General features: G+C 63.0%; 2 protein-coding genes across 2 annotated transcripts in view; both read right to left on the bottom strand.

The window, feature by feature from the left end:
* Positions 1-6,061: 6,061 nt before the first annotated feature.
* Positions 6,062-13,545, bottom strand: EEF1A2 (eukaryotic translation elongation factor 1 alpha 2). Its single transcript, XM_036425943.2, has 7 exons — positions 13,325-13,545; positions 11,492-11,671; positions 10,761-11,057; positions 9,568-9,718; positions 8,050-8,306; positions 6,720-6,954; positions 6,062-6,441 (listed from the first exon to the last, which is right to left on the bottom strand). Exons 1-7 carry the CDS (start codon positions 13,466-13,468, stop codon positions 6,314-6,316), a joined length of 1,392 nt encoding a protein of 463 aa, XP_036281836.1. The 5' UTR covers positions 13,469-13,545; the 3' UTR covers positions 6,062-6,313.
* LOC118712326 (protein-tyrosine kinase 6) overlaps positions 11,851-24,330 on the bottom strand; it is a 28,341-nt gene continuing 15,861 nt past the window's right edge. The window contains exons 9-10 of the transcript XR_006740784.1: positions 23,539-23,542; positions 11,851-11,866 (exon numbers count right to left, since the gene is read on the bottom strand). The gene's annotated coding sequence lies outside the window, so the exon portion shown is untranslated. The remainder of the gene's footprint in view (positions 11,867-23,538; positions 23,543-24,330) is intronic.

Raw genomic sequence — 24,330 nt, forward strand, 5'->3', positions numbered from 1 at the left:
TCCTCAGGGAGGCCTCCCCGCTCCCCGCAGCCTGCTTTCTCATCACAGCGAGACTGTTTTGCTTGTTTGCTTGCCTCCTATTCACCTCCCAACCCGCTAGACAGGGCGCTGGGTGAGGAGGGTCATACAGACGCTCATACCACATGCACATACTCACACTGTGCACGCACCCACACCCCATGCACATGCTCCAACTGTGCACACCCACACCTCTGGCCCGCCGTCAGCCTTCCCTGAGAGTGAGCAGCCACGTTCTCAGGTGGCATCCCTGATCCTCCAGCCGGGAAGCGCCTGGGCTCTGCAGCCAGGGCTCTGGGAGGAAGTGGGCAACTGCAGCTCCGTACCGCGGAGACGGGCACGCCGCCAGGAGCGCAGTCAGCCACCTGCCCACACACAGGCTGTCGGCATCTGGACACTGGCTGCCGCCCACCTGGCCAGGCTCATTGAGTGCCTTGCTTGCTGGGCCAGATGTCCGGTAGGGTTTGCACAGAGCTGTCCAGCCTGGGGCAGGGCATGTGGGCTGTCAGATCCCACCCCCACTTCACTCACACGAAGCCAGAAGGGTGGCCAGCAAGGCTGGACTCTCTGACCAGCAAACCAGTGACACACCAGCACAGACAGGGAGCTGGCATGCTCGGTGAGCACCAGGCTCTGCCGAGAGGGCCCCACAAACTGCTCTGCTGCAAACACGGCCCCGCACGGGGTTGCTGAGGGCGGGCGGGGAACCTCACAGAAGCCGAGGTCCTCGTTGGTGGGGGGAAGAGAAGGCTGCGGCTGCCAGCTGCTGGGGTTAACCCGAGAGCATCCTGTAGCATGTCCAATGCCCTGGGTGGCGTGGGCACAGAGGAGGGTGGCAGGAAGTGGCAGGAAGGTGCCAGGCAACCCCAGATCCTGCTTAGAAACACCTCCTTCTTGGTTTCTCACAGACCCCTTCAGGCTGTCATTGAAGGGAACACCTGTCGGTCCCTCCCACTCAGACCTCGGACCAGGTCCTCTCGCATGTCCCGCCCACAGGACCAGGGCCAGGTAGGCCAACTCTCCCCCCTGGGGCGTCTGGTTGTCACACAGAGCGGATGCTGCTGGCATCGAGTGGATGGGGCCTCCTTTACGCACAGGAAAGCACCCTCACCCCAAGAATTACCTGGCCCTGATGCTACTAGCCTGAGGTTAAGACAGAGTTTTCTTCTTAAAGTCAGCTATTCCTGGCAAGTTAGTCATTCACACCTTAGCACGAAATAGTGCAAACAAATGAACTTTCTCCCTAAAGCCTGGGGAAACACCTAAGCCACAGGAGGAGGACTTTCACTGGAAGAAGGCGGGCCCGGGGATGTTGGGCAGGCCTCCGTGGGAGGGCCACCCCCTCCAGTGGAAACAGTTCACCCAGGAACCCTAAGCTTTCCATGTTGCTGCTCCACCTGAGGACAAAACGCGCTGTCCCAGCTGTGCCGCCGCCCGCTGGCCCCTGCATGCAGCTTTGGGCCAGTCTCAGGCCCTCTCTGGGCACAGTTCCTGGCTGCAAACGGGCGCGATGATGGTGAAGACGGACAGGACTGAGCTGGGCACAGCCTGTGGCGCGCTGAGCGCGAGGCTGCACGCTCAGCACCAGGTAAGCATCGGGTGAAAGGAAAAGCTGCGCGGGCGGCCTGGCTTGGCCTGCACTGCTGTCCCAGCCCGCAGAAAAGGGGAGGACACCAAGGCCAAAATGTCCCCGGGGCCCCCGCCCCTGCAGAGGCCACCGCAGCTTTCCACGAAAGCCAGGCACAGGGAGGGGGCTCTGGGAGTCCTGGGTGTGGGACGTCCATCGGGCCCTGCCCCTCCCCCAGACACCGGGAGACGGAAAGGGGACCTTACACCCCTAGCACAGGACTGGGCATGGCCCCTCTTCCCCGCCCCACGTCTGTCCTCAGATCCCACCCCGTTCTACCCGCCCCTCCGCCACCCCTTTCACTACAGCCAAGCCCTGGAGCCCAGGAGCCCCCTGTGAGCCAGCGTCAAACCGCGCTGGGCTGTGGCCCTCCTCACTGAGGCCCAGAGCTGGGCCCGCCAGCCTCAGAGATGGCGCAAGCCCAGCCCACAGCCCCCTTGGCTCCTCCACCCAAGTCGTCTATCCCTGCCCCCATCCGCAGGCCCGTCCATTTGCTTGCCCCCCTGTACCCTCTTCACCTCCTCCCAACGTTGGCCCCGCCCTGCCCAGGCCCCTGCCAGGCCTAGGCCAGGCCCAGACGCTGGTGTGCCGAGCTGATCCCACCTCCATTGGGCAGCCGCCGCACCTGGGGCTCTTGCCTCACGCAGCGTCCATGGGCTGCCTGGCTGCCCAGGCTCTCCACCTCCCCCCAGCCTCCCCCACGGGGAAACACCAGGATGCCCAGTGAGCTGGAAGGAGCCAGCTCCCAGCACCTCCAGACCAGATGCACTCCTCCTTCCTCCTGGCTCACCGCCCACCGGCTCCACACCCCCGCCCCCACCCCCTCACACCTGCAGGACAGGCAGCAGCTCAGCCCAGACACCAGGCTGCCAGTCAGCAGTGCAGGTAGAATCAAAACACGTGCTCACATGCACGCACACACATGCACACATGCTCTCTCTGTAACATGCACACACATGAATCCAAACCCATGTGCATATACTCATGCACACCCATGAACACACACACATGCACGTGCTCACTGGCCCAGCTCCTGAGGGCTCTAGGACACCCCACTGCACACCCCACACCCAGGCCACACTGGCACAGGAGCAGGTGGCCTGCAGCACACCCACAGGCCCCTCAAAGACACACCAGGGCCCCCAGCAGAGGAAGCCCACATTGCCACGAGGACACCCCAGCACTGAGGTCTGAAACACTGTCAGGACACTGGCTGTCACCGAGTGCAAGCCCGGAGGCTGGGAAGGGCAGGAGGCAGCTCAGATTCGGCAGCTCAGCCGGCCCCTGCAGCCTCAGCTCATGGGTTTGTCAGAGGCTCCCTCGGTGCGGATGGAAGCCACCGGGTCCTGGCGGCCTTGCTCTAAGCCCCCGCCAGCCCGTGAGGGTGGGAGCACCGCCCAGCCCTGCATGCACCTCTCTGGGCCCTGCAGCCCCCTAGTGGCCCGGGCCCTGAGGCTCTACCCCCCACCCCAGGACACTGCCCAGGCTAGTCCTGTCCGGCTGCCCCTGGGGTTCCCCAAGTTGAGGGCGCCCCTACCTACCCAGCTCCCCTGCTCATCTGTGGAGAGAAAGGACCCCCAGTCCCTAGACCTAAGCTTGTCCCTGTGCCTCAGCCCTGACTGACAGCCATTCCCAGAGTGGGACAGCGCCGTCCCTAAGAGCATCAACCACCGCCGTCCCCAGCCCTTCCCACAGCAGCCAGGTGCCACCCGCGTCCTCGGCACGGCCCCCCTGCCCGACTGCGCCCGGGCCCCCCTGCCCGACTGCGCCCGGGCCCCCCTGCTGGGTGGCGCCCGGGCCCCCCTGCCGGACGGCGCCCGGGCCCCCTTGCCGGACGGCGCCCGGGTCCCAGAGCCTCCCGGAGGCTCTCGGTCAGACCTGTTCTCGCAGTAACACCGGGCCACGTTCTCACTTCTCTCCGTCCCTGCGCAGTGGCGTCCGCAGTCGTCATGACGCTGTGACATGTGCTCGCCATTCTTGTTCTATTTGTCCTTTGCAGTGAGATTAGGGGTTCTTCTCTTTATTTTTTCCATCAGCATTCATCCCCCTGTACCCTCTTCTACCTCCACTCCCCCAGCCCCCTGCCCCTGCAATCACCACACTGCATTAAAAATTTTGGCTCTTTATTTTTTTAATAAGTTTTTATTGATTTCAGAGAGGAAGGGAAAGGGAGAGAGAAAAACAATGATGAGAGAGAATCGTTGATTGGCTGCCTCCTGCACACCCTCCCACTGGGCCATGTGCCCGGACTGGGAATGGCCTCCTGGTACGTAGGTTGGTGCTCAGCCACCGAGCCAGGCCGGCCGGGCCACACTGCACTCGTTTTAAACGTGTTCATTTCCAGTCCACTCGGCATCCGTAGATGCAACTCAGCGACCTCTGACACGGTGAGGGTCTGAGACGCACAGCCTCGGGACTCTGCCCACAGCCCCCAGGCTCCTTCCTGCCAGGCGGGCACATTGCCCTCTGACCCTGTAGCCCAGGCCCCAGGTGTGGCCAAGACCCGCTGAATGGCGGCTGCTCAGGACAGCTGGAAATGGGATGTTTGCAGTGCTGAAGGCAGGGGAGGTACCTGCGTGTGCTGCCTCCTTGCGGACACCTTGAGCTATTGCATTCCCACCAGGCCTTGGTCCCAGATTTTAGCCTCCTCCCATCCCTGTCCTTCCCCAACCCTTCCCCGCCCTGTGGGCCAGCCTGAGCCAGGGTGCAGGGAGGCCAGGGGCAAGGCCGGGCTTCAGACTTGTGGGCTTGAGGCTTGTCAGACCTGCCTTCATCAACCCACCCCAGAGAGGTGCCCAAGGAATAAACACCCTCCCCAGAAGGCCTGCCCTCCACCCCAGGCCTCAGATGGGAATGCGAGCGCGCTCCCACCTCTGCCCTCACCTGCTCTTCGGCGTCCATGAGCCTGGAAGGGCCTGTGCCCCGCCCCACACACACCCACCTGGAGGGCCAGCAGTGGGTCCCCAGCTCAGGCCTCTGCTGTGTGGACAGCTAACATCGTCCCACCCTCAGCGTCTGGGTGACCAGGGCCCCCAGAGGGGACGTGACCGGGACCGGAGGGGGAGGACCCCTCAGGAACCACTGTCTCTGGCTGCCAAGTTCTTTGATTCGGGCCCAATTCTAACTGGGGCAGGGTCACATTAACCTCTGCAGATCACCCCATCCCACCCATGATGGTGGCCAGGGGCTGACCACTGTGCCAGGAAGCACCCAGTCCCTGCTTTGGGCAGGGTCACTAGACAAAACACAGAGACCAGTTTCAACTTCAGGGAAACGGCAAATACTTGGGCGGTGTAAATATTGTGTGGGAGGTTTATGTTGAAGATTACCCCACTTACCCCAAATCCCAAGCGCCTGGCTGCCTGTGTCTGTATTTGCTGACTCGGCCGCCCTCCTGGGAGGTCTCTGTGGGTCAGCCGCCAGCAGGACCCCCCGGGAAGAGACGCCAAAGGGCACTCTGGCTGCCCATGACCCACTCTGCCGTCATGCTTCAAGGGCCCGGCCCCCCAGGGGGCTGGCGGGGAGACACCAACCCTCCACAGCCTCTGAGCACCTGCCCACCCTCCTGGCTGGCAGCACCCCAGGTGATGTGGGCTGGATGCAGCCGAGATTCCAGCCCCGTCCCTGGGACCTGCGCTCTGACCTACATGGCAAGAAAGGGCTTTGAAAAGTACTCAGTTAAGGGTCTGGGATGATGTTCTGGGTTAGCCAGGAGGGTCTTCGGTGCAATTCCAAGGGCCCTTGTAAGAAGGATGCGGGAGGAGGCGTGGCGCCCAGGCAGAGGTCGGAGTTAAAGCCACAGTCAGGGCCAAGAGGCCAGGAGTGCCCAGGCCCTTGAGCCCTTGGGCCCTGCCAGCACCTTGACTTTGTGCGGGTGATTCTGAGTTTGGGCTGTGAGAGCCCCTTGCTGTCATTTTAAACGGCAGCTGACATTTGTTGCGGGGCCTCACACACTACAGCCTGCTCTTAGCCTGGAGTCTGCCCTGGGGTCTGCTTGCCCCCCCCCAGCTCCAGGGGCAGCCCCCCCCCTGCCCCCCCCCAGCTCCAGGGGCAGCCCCCCCCAGGCAGGTGGCGCCACTCCCTGTGGCAGGGCTGGCTGAGCAGAGCTGCCCTGCCACCCGGTCCTTGCTGATCAAGCTCAGGCTGACCAGGGATTCTGGGGGTAGCACCCGGGTGTGCCGTCCCGCTGAGGAGCAAGGGGGACACGGTGCTGCCCCATCGGCCGCTGGGGCGGGAACCCCAGGAAAGTGGGTGAGCACCGGTGGTGTGTGAGAATCACTCGAGGGAAGAGCCCTCAGCTCTCACCCGGTTCTCAGAGACCCCAGAATATCCAGCCCCACCCCCACGCTGCAGACCCCAGGGGCAACTGCAAAGCCCTCCGGCAGCACCCGCCCCCCAGCAGCAGGCGCACACAGCTCTGGGCGGCTCGGTTTATTGGTAAAACGGGCACTGAGCGAGGCGAAGGCTGGACGCGGAAGCGGCGGCGGCGGCTCTTTTCCTCTTGAAGAACTTCCACTGGACCTTGATGGCGAGCATCCAGTCGCTCACGGACAGCCTCTGGCAGGCGGAGGTGCAGACATGCTTCTGGCGGGGGGGCGGGGCCGGGCGGGGGCGCGGGGCGCGGGGCGCGGCGCCGCTGGGGAGGGTCGCGCCGCGGGCGCCCGCGCTTCACTTGCCCGCCTTCTGCGCCTTCTGCGCCGACTTGGTGACCTTCCCGGCGCCGCCGCTCTTCTTCTCCACGTTCTTGATGACGCCCACGGCCACCGTCTGCCGCATGTCGCGCACCGCAAAGCGGCCTGCGGGGAGGGGAGGGTGTGAGGGCGCGGCGCTCCCCGCCGCCGCCCCGCCACGCCACGCCCCCGGCCCCGCCCCCCCACGCCGGGCCGCAGGCCTCGGACCCTCGCTGGGCTCCAGGCTCTGGTCAAATCAGCGTGTCCCTATGTGTCTGCGCGGCAGCCACTAGAGCTGTGCGCCGTAGGAGGGCCACTTGGAGAGGGGGCACCCCAGACCTGCCCAGGGACCCCGGGTGCTCCGGGAGAGGGGCCCGGTCTCCTCCCTGCAGCCCTGCACTCACCCAGAGGCGGGTACTGGGAGAAGCTCTCCACACACATGGGCTTCCCGGGCACCATCTCCACGATGGCCGCGTCGCCCGACTTCAGGGACTTGGGGTTGTCCTCCAGCTTCTTGCCGGAGCGCCGGTCTATCTTCTCCTTCAGCTCCGCGAACTTGCAGGCGATGTGGGCCGTATGGCAGTCAATGACCGGCGAGTAGCCGGCGCTGATCTGCCCAGGGTGGTTCAGAATGATGACCTGTGGACGGAGTGGCAGAGGCGTCAAAGCCGGGAGAGGCCTGGGGCCCGGAGTGCTGACGTTGGAAAGAGGGACAGCCTGGACGCCGGGGTCAGAGGGGACAGCCTGGACGCCGGGGTCAGAGGGCACAGACGGGACGCCGGGGTCAGAGGGCACAGCCTGGATGCCGGGGTCAGAGGGCACAGATGGGACGCCAGGGTGAGAGGGACAGCCTGGACGCCGGGGTCAGAGGGGACAGCCTGGACGCCAGGGTCAGAGGGCACAGACGGGACGCCGGGGTCAGAGGGCACAGACGGGACGCCGGGGTCAGAGGGCACAGACGGGACGCCGGGGTCAGAGGGCACAGACGGGACACCAGGGTGAGAGGGTACAGCCTGGACGCCGGGGTCAGAGGGGACAGCCTGGACGCCAGGGTCAGAGTGGACAGCCTGGACGCCAGGGTCAGAGGGGACAGCCTGGACGCCGGGGTCAGAGGGCACAGACGGGACGCCGGGGTCAGAGGGCACAGCCTGGACGCCGGGGTCAGAGGGGACAGCCTGGACGCCGGGGTCAGAGGGTACAGACGGGACGCCGGGGTCAGAGGGCACAGACGGGACGCCGGGGTCAGAGGGTACAGACGGGACACCGGGGTCAGAGGGCACAGCCTGGACGCCGGGGTCAGAGGGGACAGCCTGGACGCCGGGGTCAGAGGGCACAGACGGGACACCGAGGTCGGCACTGAGCATTGGAAGGAGTGGAGATAAATCAGCCCCGCGGGACGAACAGCAGCTGTGCACTGTTCACAAGCACTAGTGTGTCCCCCGGCCAGAACCAGGACGGAGGGCAAACCCGGGCTCAGTGTTTGCACATCAGTCACTTGTCAATGAGGCCGGTTTAAATCGTGGTCCCTGGGAGGTGACAGATGGTGCACGTGTGAGAAGGAAGCCACGAGATGTGTCCGCGGTAAGTGATTAAAGCCCTTTCCGGGCCGCGTGGGGCCCCTGTGCAGCCTCCCCGGGCCTGGAGGGCGTGTGCAAAGCCAGGGCTGAGTTCTCCCAAGGCCAGGCCAGGGGCCTGACTCCCCCGAGGCCGGCCGCACCCCTGCGGGGCACCCACCTGGGAGGTGAACTGGGCGGCCTCCTGGGGGGGGTCGGACTTGCTGTCCCCACACACATTGCCCCGGCGGATGTCCTTGACGGACACGTTCTTCACGTTGAAGCCAACGTTGTCGCCGGGCAGGGCCTCGCTCAGGGCTTCGTGGTGCATTTCCACCGACTTCACCTCCGTGGTGATGTTCACGGGCGCGAAGGTCACCACCATGCCAGGCCGCAGGATGCCCGTCTCCACTCGGCCCACGGGCACGGTGCCAATGCCTGGGCCAGGGGAGGGGGCTGAGGAGCAGGCGGCCAAAGGGTGCCCCTGGTCCTCCCGGCAGGCATGGGCGCGGCCAAACGGAGCGAGTGGGGGGGCAGGGAGGCGCAGACGAGGCAGACACACAGGGACGAGGCCCAGACGAGGCAGACACACAGGGAAGGAGGCGCAGACGAGGCAGACACACAGGGAAGGAGGCGCAGACGAGGCAGACACACAGGGACGAGGCTCCCCGGCCCCACAGAGGAGGAGGGGCTGCACAGGAGTTCCCAGAACCTCTCAGCAGGGGACAGGAGAGGAGAGGCCATCTGGGCTGGGCCCTTCCCTGCCCCCAGGGAGGACCTGGGTCCCCCGCCTCTGAGGCACCTCCTCGTGAGGGGGAGCACCCGCCCAGCGGAATGACCGGCCCAGCTTCAAAGCCCCTGGCAGGGGACTGTCCCTCGAGGGACATGGGTGCCACCCCTTCTCATGGGCCTGCTCACACTCTGTGGCTTCCCACAGGCCGAGGCCCCGCCCATCCCCCTGGCTGTGATGGAGGCGGTGTGGCATCGCAGGACAGACACAGGCTGTGGCTGCTCATACTGGGTGAGCTTGTCCCTGCCCCCGACACCTCCAGACACAAAGCCTGATGGGCCTCACACTTATAGAGACATGGTTCTGTTTCTGTATCAACTCATGAGTAGCAATTCCCACTCCTGGGCAAGGAGGATATGACCGTCCAGGCCAACCAGGGAGGCCAGGCAGGCAAGGCGGAGGGGGGTCCTGTGGGCCTCCCCAGGAGGCAGAGGGTGCGGTCAGCCCCCAGCACTACATGGGGTCCCGTAGGAAACGTGCAATTGCAGTGTGAAAGCGCGCAGCCCAGCAGACGGGCGCCCTCCAGCCATGCCCAGGCCACGGGCTGGCACACCTGTGCCATCACCCTGGGCCACCAGCTCTTGGCATTGGACCAAGCACATATCTGGAGAGAGGAAGACCTGGCAAACACTGGGCAGGCTGAAGGATGGGTGGGTGGGCAGCTGGATAGAGGGATAGGTGGGCAGGTGGGTGTGTGGACAGGTTTGGGGTGGGGAGGTGAGTAGGTAGACGGGGATGGATGGATGGGTGGGTGGGTAACCCAGAAAGCGTGCCGCGTGGGGGGAGAGGCAGAAAGACCCTGGCGTTGGGCACTCCTTGCCAGGGCCCTCATCTCAGGAGAGGGTCTGAGGGGCGGAGCTGGCCGAGGTGTGCCGGGCGCCTACAGGAGCGCCCTGTGGCCTCACTCACCACCAATCTTGTACACGTCCTGCAGCGGCAGGCGCAGGGGCTTGTCCGTGGGGCGTGTGGGGGGCAGGATGGTGTCCAGGGCCTCCAGCAGGGACACGCCACTGGCGTTCCCTTCCTTACGCTCCACTTTCCAGCCCTTGAACCACGGCATCTGGGCAGGAAGAGACAGCCTGCTACCCCCACCCCAGTCCCAATGGGGGAATCCCAGTGCATGCACCGACCTGAGGGGGCCTGGGAGGCAGGGGCACTGAGCCCCGCCCCTCCACGAAGGGCCCACTGAGATGCTAAGACTCTGACCCCTCCCAAGCTCCCTCCTGACAGACACCTGGGCAGGGAGAAGAAAGGGTGCCCAGACCCAGACCACACACAGGGTTACTGGCCGAGCCAGAAGCAGAGGCCACGGCGCCACCATCTCTGGGCACGACCCACAGAGCATTACCCAGGCTTCTCCTGACAGCAGGCCCGCCGTCCTGGCTCTGCGCCCCTGCCCACCAGCCCCAGAGGGAGACGAGGCCCGCAGCACCATGCCCAGTCCGTCCACAGGGACCCAGTCCTCCAGACAGCCCAGGCCAACCAGTGAGGGGTCCGCACTCGCCAGCAGGCCAGGCAGGGAAGGCGGAGGGGGGTCCTGTGGGCCTCCCCAGGAGGCAGAGGGTGCGGTCAGCCCCCAGCACTACATGGGGTCCCGTAGGAAACGTGCAGCCCAGCAGACGGGCGCCCTCCAGCCGCGCCCCGGCCACAGAGCTCCAGCGGCTCTCCTGCAGGCCCGCTCCATGCCCGCACTCCCGTGTGGGTGGCCGCCCTAAGGGCCACGTGTCCTTGGCTTCACAGAGCCAAGGCACTGCATCCCAGGTTCAACAGATCCAAAGCCCCAGCTGCACTCGTCGCCTCCTGCCCAGTCCGAGTTCCGGGGACAGGGGCTGCCCAAGCCGAGAGCCAGCCTCAGCCCTCCCCGAGCCAGCTAGCTCCGCGCCAAGGTGCCAGGACGCTCTGAAAACTAACCCTGCACAAGCTCCTGGAGCCGGCCCGGGGCCAGCAGCTGCCTCTCTACGGTGTGGACCTGGGGGACTGTCCTAGCCAACACGGGGCCGCAGAAGGGTGAAGGGAGTCAGCCTTCTGGCCCAGCGCCCACCCTGACCCTGCCTGACCTGGATCCAGTGCCTGGGCCCTCCCCCCTCCCACCAGGCACTCACATTGGGGGAGGGCTCCAGCATGTTGTCGCCGTGCCAGCCGGAGATGGGCACGAAGGGCACGGTGGCCGGGTTGTAGCCGATCTTCTTGATGTAGGCGCTGACCTCCTTGACGATCTCGTCGTAGCGCTTCTCGCTGTAGGCGGGCTCCGTGGAGTCCATCTTGTTGACGCCCACGATGAGCTGCTTCACGCCCAGCGTGTAGGCCAGCAGCGCGTGCTCCCGGGTCTGCCCGTTCTTGGAGATGCCCGCCTCAAACTCGCCCACTCCTGCCGCCACGATCAGCACAGCGCAGTCCGCCTGCCCAGCGGGCACAGCTGTGAGCCCGGACCTCACCTGGCGCCCAGGCCCCTCGGGCAGCAGACAGGGGCCTGGGCACGGCCTGGGATGGGGCCTGGGAGTCTCGACCTTAGGCAAGTGGCAGGGGCTCATGTCTGTCTGCCTGGAGGGCTGCCCTGGCAAGGTCAGGGCGGCCCGAGTCTGTCTGTGGCACAGGGCCCTGACACCGGCTGACTGTCCTTACAGGCACCACCCTGGTCGAGATGCTGAGGTGCTTAATCAGTTGTTTTCGTGACTCTGTGCCAGGTGGTGCAAGAGGGCACAGGCGAGGGTCCCTGCCCTGATGAGGAAGCAGAGGAGACCCGACTGCCCTCCACTGACTCCAGAGCCCGCACCCAGGTGCCCTCTGAGTGGGAGCTGTTGCCCCTCCCGGCCCCGTGGCCCAGCCTGCCCACCTGGGACGTGCCGGTGATCATGTTCTTGATGAAGTCGCGGTGGCCCGGGGCGTCGATGATGGTGATGTAGTACTTGGTGGTCTCGAACTTCCAGAGGGAGATGTCAATGGTGATACCGCGCTCCCGCTCCGCCTTCAGCTTGTCCAGCACCCAGGCATACTTGAAGGAGCCCTTCCCCATCTGGAGGGAAGGGGGTGACTCAGGGCGAGGCCCAGTCCCGGCCCCCCTGGCCGGCAGACCCGGGCCATGGAAACAGCACCTCACTGCGGAGAGGCCCGGGCGAGAGGCCGGAAACAGGCCCAGCTCCCATGCTCCCCAGGGAACCTGGGACTCTCTGAGGAGCACTCAGAACCCAGCCCGGGTGGGGTGTCCTGGCTCCCCAGCCCAGCCGCCAGTCTCCTAAATGAGCGCAACTCATGCATCCACCAGTAGGTGGCGTAAGGGCCTGTGACCGGCTCTGAGAGAAGTCGCAGGCCAGAGCCCTCCCCGGGCTGGTGGCTCCCCTTTATTAGAAGCTGAACCCACTCCTCCAAGATCGCTGCCTCAGCCAGAGGCTGCACCACCACTGGGTTTTAGGCTGTCAGATCAAAAAGCCCTGTGATTGCTTTTTAAAGAAAGAAATCGAATGAGGTCACAAGCAAGGGCCTGGCTCTCCAGCTCTTTCCCTAGCCAGCCCCGCTTTCCGGAGCTCCCGGTGCTGCGCCCCTTCCTGGCCCACCTGAGCGGGGCGAGCAAAGCCAGGCTGCTGTCTGCACACACCTGTGCCCAGTGCCAGGGAGACCCCATGCCTGGGGCCAGGACTGCCGCTAGGAGAACAGCCTTGGTCCCTGCCCAGCTGGACACAGCTCCCGGCCATGGCCGTGCACAGACAGGACTCTGCCCTCCCGGAGGCTGCCCAGCCAGAAGGAGTCACCCAGACAGGACCCCAAAGACCGGAACCATACGCCCTGAAAACACGTCAACCTCCCTCCAGCTCCAGACCCACAGGGAGAACTGACACAGCTTTGGGCCCGGCATGGAGGGAGGTAGCTCACAGCACCCGCACCGGCCCCATGGCCAGGCGCTGCCCTCCCGGCCCTGGTCCAGCCACTCTGTCACCCAGGTGAGAGCCACACAGCTCCCCAGATGGAGGCTTCTCACAGAGCTCAGGGTGGGAGCAAGGGTGCAGGAAGCAGGACCCCACTCCGTGGCCACTTCCCACCCACAGTGGCCAAAGAGCAGCTTCAAGAGAGGGGAGGCCAGCTCATGAGGCCGCTCTAATCCTTACCAAGCCCCCCTGCCTCTCCCCTCACAAAGGGCACCTCCCTGGACGAGCAGCCTCCCCAGTCTAGCACGAGAAAATGGAGCTGATGGGCTGGGTGCCCGTCAATCAGCTATTAATAGCCCCAGTGCTGGCCCAGCCCTGGAACGAGGAGGCAGTGCCACCTCCAGCCCCAGGCCTCAGTGTGCGGACCCAGAACGCACCCCGGGGGCACGAAAAACAGGCTCCGGGCTCTCTAGTCCAGCGTGGCAAATTGTTCCAGAACCTTCTGTGCAGGGCAGAAATGCCATCTCCAGGCTACCCCTTACCCTGGGCCAGATCCAGCAAGCCATCCTCCTCCCCAGCAAGCACATCCGCAGAGGGAGGCAGCCTCTGCTCCCCCCCGCCACTCCCTTCCGGACCCTCTGATCTGGGCAGGGCCCCCACACAGGGTCCAGTAGGGCTCACGGCCCTCTGCCTGGAGGAGACAGGCCAAGCCACATGCCTGGGTCTGAGACCAGCCGAGCCTCCGAGCGGCAACCGCCCTCACGGTGCAGGCAGCGATGGGGCCCCCACCCCTGCCGCCAACTCACCTCGGCGGCCTCCTTCTCAAACTTCTCAATGGTCCTCTTGTCGATGCCCCCACACTTGTAGATGAGGTGGCCTGTCGTGGTGGACTTGCCCGAGTCCACGTGGCCGATGACCACGATGTTGATGTGGGTCTTCTCCTTGCCCATGGCGTTCGGGGGTGGGAAGGGCCGTGCGACCTGGGGGCTCGGGCTCGGGCTCGGGCAGGGGATGCTGAGCAGGGGCTGTGCGGGGTGAGGGTGGGGACGGGGGCAGAACCTTAAGAAAAACCCAGCCAAGGCAAAGCCCTGCCCAGGCAGCAGCACATCTGGCCTCAGACCCAGCCCCAGCCAGGCCAAGTGCCCACGCTCCGGGCAAAGGTGAGACCAGCCGTGCCTGACCCAGCTGAGCGAGGGGCCAACCCAAACCGCCCCCTGTGCATACCCAGGCCCCCAGAGCCCGGCGTACGGGAGTCTGATCCCCTGAGACACCGAGAAACCGGCAGACAGGCCGTGGCAGTCAGGAGCCGCGATGAGTCACCTTGCCAGCCCTCCAGTGCCCTTCCCCATCTGCTCTCTCCCCCGAGGTCTGGGAGGACACTGACCCCACCCTCACCCTCACCCCCACGCCTGCCGCAGAACTCGCAGGAGGAAGCCGGTGCTCCCCATTCTCAGGCAGGGACAGGGGCCCGCCATCTTCCTCTCTCCCTGCCTGGCTGGCTGGCACCAGAGACATGCTGGCCCCAAATCCAACGGGATGGAGGCGCCCAGACCAGGGGCCCAGAATAGCCCGGCCCTCCCCCTCTGGGCAGGGGCAGACCGTAGCCAGGGAGGTGGGTGTCTCTGCTCTGTCCACAGGAGGAAAAGCTGGCCCTTCAGCTTGGTAGGGTGGAGGTTGGGGCACCCTTTCCCCCTTCCCGGTGGTCAGAGCCCAGGGCCCAAGCCCCTGCCCCATCCTGGAGGCCATGAAGAACCTAGGGAGCCGAGCGGGCCGGGCGCTGGGAGGGAGAGTGGGCACTGGCTTGTGGACACCCGGCGGACCCACAGGGGGGAGGGCAGGGGCTGCTGACCAGGGCCCCGGGCCTCTCCGCCTCCCCTTCCCCCATTCCGGCGCCGGGCACCGACTCCCCTGCCCCAAACCCGCAGACACCGGGCGGTCCAAGGTCACAGCGCAGGAAGGGCGACAGCACCCGCCCAGGAGCCACCCCGGCCACCGCCGCCGCCGCGTAAACAAGCGCCGCCGAGAAGCCCCCACCCCACCCGCCGGGAGCCCCGGGGTCGGTGTCGGGTCCGGGCGCGGGGCGGGCGCCGGTCCCTGCGGTGCGCGCTGCGCAGCGTCGCTCGGCGCGGTCGCGGGCCCCGCCGCCGGCCGGCCCGGGAGGGTCCCCGGGAAGGCTGCGGGGAGGCGGGACGGGACCGCGGTCCTTACCGGAGCCGGTCTGCAGAGGGGCGGGCGGCGCGGCGGCGCGGCTTTATGGCTCCGGGCGGGGCCGCCTGCCGGCGCGCGGGCGCACTGCACCGGCTGCGGGCACTGCGGCAGCGGGGCGGGGCGGGCGGCGGGGGAAGATGCGCAGAGGGAGCGCCACAAAGGCGCGGGACCGCCGCCCCAGCTCCGGGGGAGGGAGCCGGCGGGGGCGGGGGGAGGAAGCCGGCGGGGGCGGGGGGCGGAGGGAGACAGGTGCCGGCGGGGAGGACAGCGGAGACAGGACAGAGAGCAGAGGCGGAGGCCAGGCTTGGGCACCCCAGAGAGGAGGGGAGCGAGCCCGCAGAGACACTGCGATAAACAGAGGTCCCCAGTGGTGGGCCGAGGGGACAGGCAGCAGGGTGCCGGGCAGACAGAGGCGGTCCTGGGGTGGGCACAGCCTGAGGGGGCTCTGGGCCAGCCCTGCGCCTTTGGTGCCTGTTCTGGGGCCTCTCCTGACGCAGCCCGGGGGCCTGCTTGTCTGCCCATTCTGACCCACCTGCCTGCCACACAGGCTCACCACGCCGCCCCAACGCCAGGCCCCTCCCTGCCTGGCCCCGCGTGGCCCTCAGCCTGGCCTGCGGTCCCGGCAGATCTGCCCAGCCCACCCTCCCTCAAGGCCCCCGGAGAGGCCGCTTCCACCTGGGTCCCCCCAGTGTGACACCCAAAGTCTGTCCCCAGAGCACTGCCCCTCAATATCTTAAAGGGCTGCCCTGGGTTTTACGTGTGGACAGTGCTCCCCAGGGATGAAGAGTTGCCAATAATCTGCTCCAGGAACCCAGGCAGTGGCCCCGCAGCCTCCCTCACTCTAGGTCCGGTGGGGACAGCCCCATTCTGTAGGAGATGGGAGGGGGGCGCTAGGACCCTGGCCAGACCAAGGTAACAGCCAGGGGGTTCATGGGGAGGAATGGGGAGCCCTGTGCTGTGGGGCTCCTGGGACCTGCGTCCTGTCAGGCCACGTTCCCATCACCACGTGGCCGGTGGCTGCTCCCATCCGCCTGCACCCCGGGGAGGGGCATGTCGCTCTGTAGCCACAGGCTCTGGAGGAGGTGGGCAGGGAGAGTGCTGAGTGGGTGCGAGCAGAGGCCCAGTGCCCAGCACTTCCCACTGGGGGGTGCAATGGGGGCCCCAGTGGGTCAGGAAGTGAGGAGGGGCCAGCGCAGTGGTTGGGCCCAGCAGGGATCTCTCAGAGAAGGTCAGGCCCGCCCCAGGGCTGTCCCGGGGGCTGCCCCACCCGCGGACCCGCAGGCTGGGCAGATGACCCCACATCCCCGGTCTGCTGATGCCTCCGAACAGAAGCCAGGGAGTAAAAATAAACGCCTGGCGAGAAAGCGAGGCCTCCGCCTGCTCAGCTGCTCTCTATATTTAATGCAACCCTCCTGCCTGAAGGTTACTCAGGATTTGGGAGCCACTGGGATGGGCTGAGGGGGGGATGGCCCAGAAAGGAGGCAGGAGGCCAGGGTCCCCGGGACACCCAGTCCAGCTTCCCCTGAGAGCCCCCAGCATCAGAACCCCGTGCCTGCAGCCTCGAGGGCATCGTCAGACACCCTCACACCAAGGGCCGAGCCCTACCCTCCCATCCGGGCTCCCTGGCACCCGGCAGCTGGCGGCACCAAACAGCCCTGGGGCGCCTGTGCTGGGCTGCCGGGTCAGAGGCTGCTGTCCAGAGCAGTGCCGCTGCTGGTGGAATGCTGTGTCCTCCCGGGGTCTGCACACTGCCGCTGAGGAGGGGTGTCAGGTAGTTTCTTCAAAGGGCCTCCAACTCACACGGGCCCACCCGCAGCCAGGCTGCCTGCAGGCCATCTGGAGACCCCCGGGCCACACGGAATGAGACTAAGTGAGCCAGATACTCCACAACAACATGCCAGCCGCGCAGAGCGCCTACCCCACCCCGCACCAAGGAACGCTGCACAGCCACCAGCCACGGCGGCGCGCAGTGGCCGTACGACGGGTTAGAACCGCATAGCTGCCAATACGCACGACCCATGCACACACCTCACCACCACGCTGGGGGGGCGGCTGGGCACCGGGACCAAGGGCCGGCTGAGCGCAGGAGGCAACGCAGTGCCCAGAAGGCACTTTGCAGTGTGCCCAGAGGCCTGAGCCAAAGCTCAGCCAGCCCGCCAGCTGCCTGCCTCACACTCCCTTCTCTCACACAGAGCCGACGCCTGTGGTCACCCCCTAGCAGCCCACAGTGAGGACTTTAGCCAACCAGCTGGGGCAGCCTCACAGCATGCTCTCAGGGGCAGGAGGAAGGGGTACAGGCTCCGCCCGCCTCCCTGGGCCCCCAGGTCCAGCCAATGGGAAGTTTGGGAGACACAGGCACCCCTCTTTGGCTGGCTGGGATTTTGAGCCTGGGAAAGAAGATCCTGCTAAAATTAACGGTTCTCAAGCTGTCAGGCCTAGAAATAAACATATCTCCCATTGGCTGCCGGTGATGTCACTGCCGGCTAACAATAACCTGCGGATGCAGAAGGCAGCCCCCGGGCCTGGGCCTGGGCCTGGGCCATCCTGGCTGAGTAGACCACCGTCACTGGGCTGAGGCAGGGCAGGGCAGGGGCAGGGCTGAGCTTAGCTCTGGCCTCAGGCATCTAAGAACGACCTCAAGCCCTGGCCTTGGGCCTCAGGCTGCCCCGCCCCCAGGGCATCAGTACACCCTCCTGTGTAGAGACCACCTGAGCATCAGGACCCTTGGGGACAAGTCCCCGCCCCAGCCCGCTGGCCCAGCACCCAGGAAACTGTCTGCAAGGGGCAAAGTAAGTGGTCTCCATGGCACAGAGGAGCTCTTGGCTGTGGGGTTTCCTCAGAAAAGCAAGATCATGGAGGGAAGGCAGGGGCAGGGGCAGGGGCAGGGATGAGGGGACAGGCTCGCCACACGCACACCAGCTAGACCCCACACAAGCCAAGGGCCCCACAAGCCAGCCAAGCGAAACAGGAGGAAGTAAATTGTGATTTACTGGACAATCGAGGCCCCCAAACACTCCACCCTACCACACTCTGTGTCTGGGGCATGAGGCCAGCCTGAATCTGCCAGGGCAGCCCACAGCCCTCAGGAGCGGGAGGGAGGCAGAGCCTGCCCCTTCCTTCCCAGGGGCACCTGGGCCAGAGGAGCTGTCTGGGGTCCCCTGTGCCTGCAGTGCCCTGAGGGAGGGAGCCGTTGCCATAGTGAAGGCACAGCAGCTCCACAGGCTCCTCTGCCCAAAGCCCTCACTCCCCAGCAGCCAGGATGTCACATGTGTGCAGCAGGTGCCTACGCGAGAGCTTGGCCTCTGCCCTGCACAAGCCGTGCCCACCTGCTTCCGGAGGAGGGGGTCTGGTGGCCACAGAGTAGAGTGGCTGGGGGCAGAGAAGTGGCAGCTCAGGAGCTGCAGGCTGGGGGCCCTCCTTTCCCAGGGGGTCCAGGTTCCCCTAGGGGGCTGAACAAAAGCAGAGCTGCCCTCCGGAGACCTGCACTGAGTGGTGGAGGGGCCCCGGAGCCCAGCCAGCCCACAGGGCTCCAGGGGGACATCTCTGGGCAGAACTGCCCCGAGGGACCTGAGCCCACAGCAGTCCAGAGCCTGCTCTCACCTCCTGCCTCCAGAGCAGAACAGGGTGCCATCCGCCATGAGCAGGCGCAGGGACAGGCGGCAGCACCTTTGGCAGGCGGCAGAGACCCAGAGCCTCCCTTCCAGGAAAGGCTCTCCCCACACTGGCAAGACCCGGGAGGCTGGGCCTGGGTGCGGGGAAGGATGGGACCCCGACGGAGACCTGGTCCTTGGACCCTGAACTGCGCACTTTGGTTAGTCTTGTCAGGAGAATTTTACCTCAGTAAGAAGACTTGGGGATTACAACTTTCTACATTCTTCTATTTTAGAAATGCCTTAGTTATTACCATCCATCTGTCTGTCATTCCAAACCAATTTTAGGATCCTCTTGTCTGTACCTTCAAGATTCTTGCTGGATTCTCACTGGAATTGCATGAAATCTAAACATCAATTTGGAGGTAACAGGTGGTTTTTCTGCATTAACCATTTACTTAGGCATTTATTTATTTATTTACTAGAGGTCTGGTGAATGAAATTCGTGCACAGGGGCAGAGGGGGTGTCCCTCAGCCCGGCCTGTACCCTCTCCAATCTGGGACCCCTAGAGAGATGTCCAATTCTGTTGGCCTAAACCGGCAGTCGGACATCCCTCTTGCAATCCAGGACTGCTGGCTCCTAACTGTTTGCCTGCCTGCCTAATTGCCCCTAACCACTCTGCCTGCTGGCCTGCTCATCCCCAACTGCCCTCCCCACTGACCTGATCACCCCCAACTGACCCCCACTGACAGCCTGCTTGCCCCCAACTTGCCCTCCCTGCTGGCCTGATCACCTCCAACTACCATCCCATCCTGGCCTGATCACCCACAACTGCCCTCCCCTCTTAGCCCCCAACTGCCTCTCCCTCGGCCCTGCCACCATGGCTTTGTCCAGAAGAACATCCAGCTCTCCTGGAAGGTCTTCCAGTCTAATTAGCACATCACTCTTTTATTAGTATAGATAGAGGCCTTGTGCATGGGTTTGCCCTGAAGGGTGTCCTGGATCAGGGTGGGGGTTTTCTTGGGGCCAGGCAGCCTGGGCAAGAGGCCTGTAGTGGTTTGCAGGCCGGCCACACCCCCATTGGGGTGGGGGTCCCTGCTGGGGGGGGCGTGGCCATTCTGGGTGAGGGGCTGAGGGCTATTTGTAGGCTAGCCACACCCCCTTCAGGGTGAGGGTTCCTGCTGGGGGGGGCGTGGCCAGCCTGGATAAGGGGCCAAGGGCCATTTGCAGGCCCCTCCCTTGGTGGCCATCCCATGTGATGATGACCCAAGCCTCCCATGCCCCCAAGCTGGCTCCATGGCCACCACCCACAGGCCCCTCCTTTGGCAGCTGGCCCGGGTAGGCAGAGGGCTTGGCTTCCTCCATTGCCTGGGTGACCCAGGCCTCCCACTTGCTCTGGCTGTCTCCATGGCTGCCTCCATCTTTGTCCCGCTAATTTGCATGCCCACTCCTGATTGGCTGGTGGGCGTTGTGAATGGATGGTCAATTTACATATTTTTCTTTTATTAGTGTAGACAAGAGGCCCAGTTCATGAATTCATGCACAGGTGGGTCCAGCCAGCCTGCCCCAGTTGGGGCCAATAGGGCCAGGCCAGCTGGGGGAGGGGCCTCGGGCAGGTGGCTGAATGGCCCTGCTCCTGTAGAGGGGGAATCAGGGGCAGGGCCAGCCAGGGGGAGGGGCAAGGGCTGTTGGCCAGCCAGCCCAGCCCCCTGGTAGAACTCCAGGTCAAACTCCTGATGGAGGGAACAATTTGCATATCAGCCTTTGATTATATAGGATGAGAGAGAGAGAGAGAGTGACCTGTCATTCCACTATGTCTGTATTCATTGGTTGGTTCCCATATGTATCCTGACCTGGGAATGGAAACCCCAGCCTTGGCCCATCGGGAAGCTCTGACCCAGCGAGTTTTGGTTTCATTTTCTTTTTAGCATTCAAGTTCTGCACAGGTTTGGTTAGATGTTTCATGGGCAGAGAGTTGCCCACAAATGATGTTTGTAAAAGTTTTAAATTTCTGCACCTACTAGTATGTGTAAATTGCTAGCATGTAGAAGTCTGAGTGGTTTTCGTGTACTGATTTTGCAATTTGTAGTCATTCTTCAATTAGCTTTTGTAGGTTCTGCGAAGCCAGATCATCATGTAGCCCATGAACAGGGACCCTGGCCTCACTCGGTCCTGGGGGGAGGACACAGCTCTTCCATCAAGACAGTGGCCGCACTGGCTGAAGGGCTCAAAGCTCTGACTGGGCAGCAGCGCCCTTTCCACTCCTCCTTCGCTGAGGTTTGCCAGGCTCCCTCCATCGCTCACAAGGTGTTTCTATGGCAGCTGCTTCAGGCCTGTTCGAGGTCCCGTGCCTGGGCCAGCTCGGCCTCACAACCAGCGAGAGTGTCCCCTGCCCGTCCGGATGCTCCTGGTGTTTTATGCTGAGTAATTTGCATTTTATCCTGCAGCTTAGCCTTTTTGGTGAATAAACACTTGTCAGTTGGTTGTGTGCCTTGGGTTGAATTCCAGGGCACCAGCAGGCTGCTGCTCAGTGTTTCCCAGGATCAAACACTTGCCCCTGGGGAGTGTGCTGACCTCCTTGGTCCTTCATGCCGAAGCTGTAATGCCTCCTATTACTTCGCTCACCCTTCACCAATGAGCCTACAGAAAGCCGCTGCGTGGCTGTGCTCCGCAGCTGAGGGCAGAAGAGACCCCATCCTTGTTCCTGGAAACTTTGCTTCACCAACAAGTAGACTGATTTACAGCACTTCTCACTATTCCCAGTAGTGAGAAGTGCAGTAAACAACGACTGCATCTAACTTTCACGGCGCCCCTACTAAGTGCTAGGCGCTAGTTCAAACATGCACATGGAGCATCTTAACCTCAAAATAGTCCTGTGAGTCCTTCACTCCCCACTCTCAGAGCAGACAAATACAGAACAGCTGCTGCACTGCTCCCCCGACACACCATCTGGCCACACCAGTGCCTCCTGCGTCGTAGGCATTTATAACTGCTAGAGGCCCGATGCACCAAATTCGGGCAAGAGTAGGCCTTCCTTCCCTTCCCCCAGCCGTCGGCACTGGCTTCCCTCTGGCACCTGGGACTGAGGCTTCATCCTGAAGGACCTCAGAAAGGATGTCTGGTCTAATTAGCATATTATGCTTTTATTATTATAGACTAGAGGCCGGGTGCAGGAAATTCGTGCACAGGGCCGGGGGGGGGGGGGGGGCAGTGGGGAGGGGAGGAGCGGTGTCCCTAAGCCCAGCCTGCACACTCTCCAATCTGGGACCCCTTGAGGGTTGTCTGACTGTCCTCTCACAGTCCAGGACTGCTGGCTACCAACTGCTCACCTGCCTGCCTTCCTGATTGCCTCTAAATGCTTCTGCCTGCCAGCCTGATTACCCCCTAACCACTCCCATGCCAGCCTGATTGATGTCTAATTGCTCCCCTGCCAGCCTGTTTTCCCCCAACTTCCCTCCTCTGTTGGCCTGGTCACCCCTAACTCCCCTGCAAGGTTGAACACCTCCAACTGCCCTTCCTTGCAGGCCTGGTCCCTCTCAACTGCCCTCCCCTGCTGGCCATCTTGTGGTGGCCATCTTGTGTCCACATGGGGGCAGAATATTTGACCACACGGGGGCAGCTATTGTGTGTTGTAGTAATGGTCAACCTGCATATTACTCTTTTATTAGATGGGATAGAGGCCTGGTGCACAGATGGGAGCCAGCTGGTTTGCCCTGATTTGTCCAGGATCAGGGTGGGGGTTCCCTTGGGGCTTGGGGTGGCCTGAGTGAGGGGCCTGTGGTGGTTTTCAGGCTGGCCACACCCCTTGTTGACCCAAGCAGAGGCCCTGGTATCTGGAATTTATTTACCTTCTACAATTGAAATTTTGTAGCCTGGAGCAGAGCCAAGCCTCCTGCTTGCTCCATGGCTGCCACCATTTTTGTTTGGATTTGTTTACCTCCTATAATTGAAACTTTGTCGCCTGGAGTGGAGGCTTAGGCTGGCTAGGGCAGGGGGAAAGCTTGGCTTCTTCTGTTGCCTGGGAAACCCAAGCCTCCCTCCTGCTCTTCGTGGCTGGTAGCCATCTTGGTTGGGTTTATTTGGATACTCACTCTGATTGGCTGGTGGGCGTGGCTGGTGGGTATAGTGGAGTGATGCTTAATTTGCATATTACTCTTTTTTTTAATATATGCAATATTTTATTGATTTTGTACAGAGAGGAAGGGAGAGAGTTAGAGAGTTAGAAACATCGATGAGAGAGAGTCATCGATAAGCTGCCTCTTGCACACCGCTACTGGGGATATGCCCGCAACCAAGGCACATGCCCCTGACCGGAATCGAACCCGGGACCTTTCAGTCCCCAAGCCGAACCGGTCTCGGCCATATTACTCTTTTATTAGGTAGGACTACTCTGCAATGGCAATTTCTTCTGCACACTGTGATATTACCTACAGCAGTTGTGCTTGAGAGTTGGGCAGTGGCAGACAAGGGGCGAGGTGATCATCACCTCAGCCTGCTCCCAAGAACAGGAGCCCTGTTCTTGGGAGCAGGCTGAGAAGCCCTGAGAGCTTTGGCAAAGCTCTCCCCTCGCCCCCAAAGACCAGCAATCAGAGTGGCAGCAAAGGTAACTGACAATGCAGGTAACAGAACACCAACAGCGCCCAGGGACCAGGCCCCAGCCCCTCCATCTCCTGTCCTGTCTTCAGAGAACACCCGTTAGGAAGCAGCACTATCACCCCTGCTTCAAGGGAGGGATGGAGGCCCTGGAGTGGCGGGAAGGAATCCCAACTCCACCCCACCAGAGAGCTCCTCCATGGGGGCAGTCTGCCTGGGGGCGCTGTGGTTTCCTGGGGTCCAGAAGAGAGCTGCCAGACCCCAACTGCCCATCTCCTCTTCTATTCTCTCTAAGCCACCATAGCTGCCCAGGCTGAGCCAGCCCAGGAGACACAGCTGGGTCCCACCGGAGCGATGCTGGGTGAGCTTCCTCAGGGTGGCCCAGGGCCCAGGGCTGTTTGTCAGCCCCAGGAAATACTGCAGCGGTGCAGGACAGGCCCACTCCTGAGAGCCCTGGGACATCTCACCTCTGCTTCCCACCCAAAGGCAGGACCTGGCTTCAGCCTCCCACCCCACAGCCCCGCATGCTGGGACTCCCTGCGGCCCAGGCCTTCGCAGCTCCCCGCTCTGCGCTGTACCTTCCCCGCCTCCAGTGGCTGGGCCTGGAGAGGGCGGAGGTCCTGCTTACCCACCTCTGTGCACCCAGGCCTTGCACTGCCTGGCACACAGTAGGTTCTTCCATGAGCTCTGGATGATCACATAAATGTGTATCGGCCCAGCTGAAACCGGTTTGGCTCAGTGGATAAAGCGTCGGCCTGCAGACTGAAAGGTCCCAGAATCAATTCCAGTCAAGGGCATATACCTTGGTTGCGGGCTCATCCCCAGCAGAGGGTGTGCAGGAGGCAACTACTGGTAATCGATGATTCTTTCTCATCGATGTTTCTAACTCTCTATCCCTCTCTCTCTTCCTCTCTGTGAAAAATCAATAAATTATATATTTTTTTAAATGGGAGAAAACCAAGATGGTGGCATAGGTAAACACCTAACTGCAGCCTCACACAACAATTTTAGTCTAACCAGGGGACACAACAATTTCAAAAAAATACAACTAAAATACAAAATGGACATTATCCAGAACTAAGGAAAGTTGACTGACTGGAAATTCTACAACTACCCAGTTTCCCCGAAAATAGGACAGTGTCTTATATTAATTTTTTTCTCCCAAAGTTGCGCTAGGTCTTATTTTCAGGGGATGCCTTATCTTTCCATGCGCTAGGTCTTATTTTCAGAGGATGTCTTATTTTCGGGAAAACACGGTAGAAGGAAAGAGAAACCAGAAGGAAAATCAGAGGAGCTGTGAAAGCCTAAGGTACGGAGACACTGTGTGCGCAAGGAGAGGACGGAGCCGGAGAGGAGGGGGCAGCTGAGTGCCTGGCTGGCGTTCCCTAGCGGGAAGGAGATAAAAGCTCCAACTGTCCTG

The sequence above is a fragment of the Pipistrellus kuhlii genome, unplaced genomic scaffold (assembly GCF_014108245.1).
Source record: "Pipistrellus kuhlii isolate mPipKuh1 unplaced genomic scaffold, mPipKuh1.p scaffold_m20_p_87, whole genome shotgun sequence".
NCBI lineage: Eukaryota > Metazoa > Chordata > Mammalia > Chiroptera > Vespertilionidae > Pipistrellus > Pipistrellus kuhlii.

Excerpts from the sequence above, each read along its gene's own strand:
- EEF1A2 (XM_036425943.2), bottom strand. The coding sequence starts at position 13,468 with ATGGGCAAGGAGAAGACCCACATCAACATCGTGGTCATCGGCCACGTG. Across the intron at positions 11,672-13,324 it reads TTGAGAAGGAGGCCGCCGAG|ATGGGGAAGGGCTCCTTCAA; the intron begins GTGAGTTGGCGG and ends CCTTCCCTCCAG. Across the intron at positions 8,307-9,567 it reads GGACGTGTACAAGATTGGTG|GCATTGGCACCGTGCCCGTG; the intron begins GTGAGTGAGGCC and ends CCCCTGGCCCAG.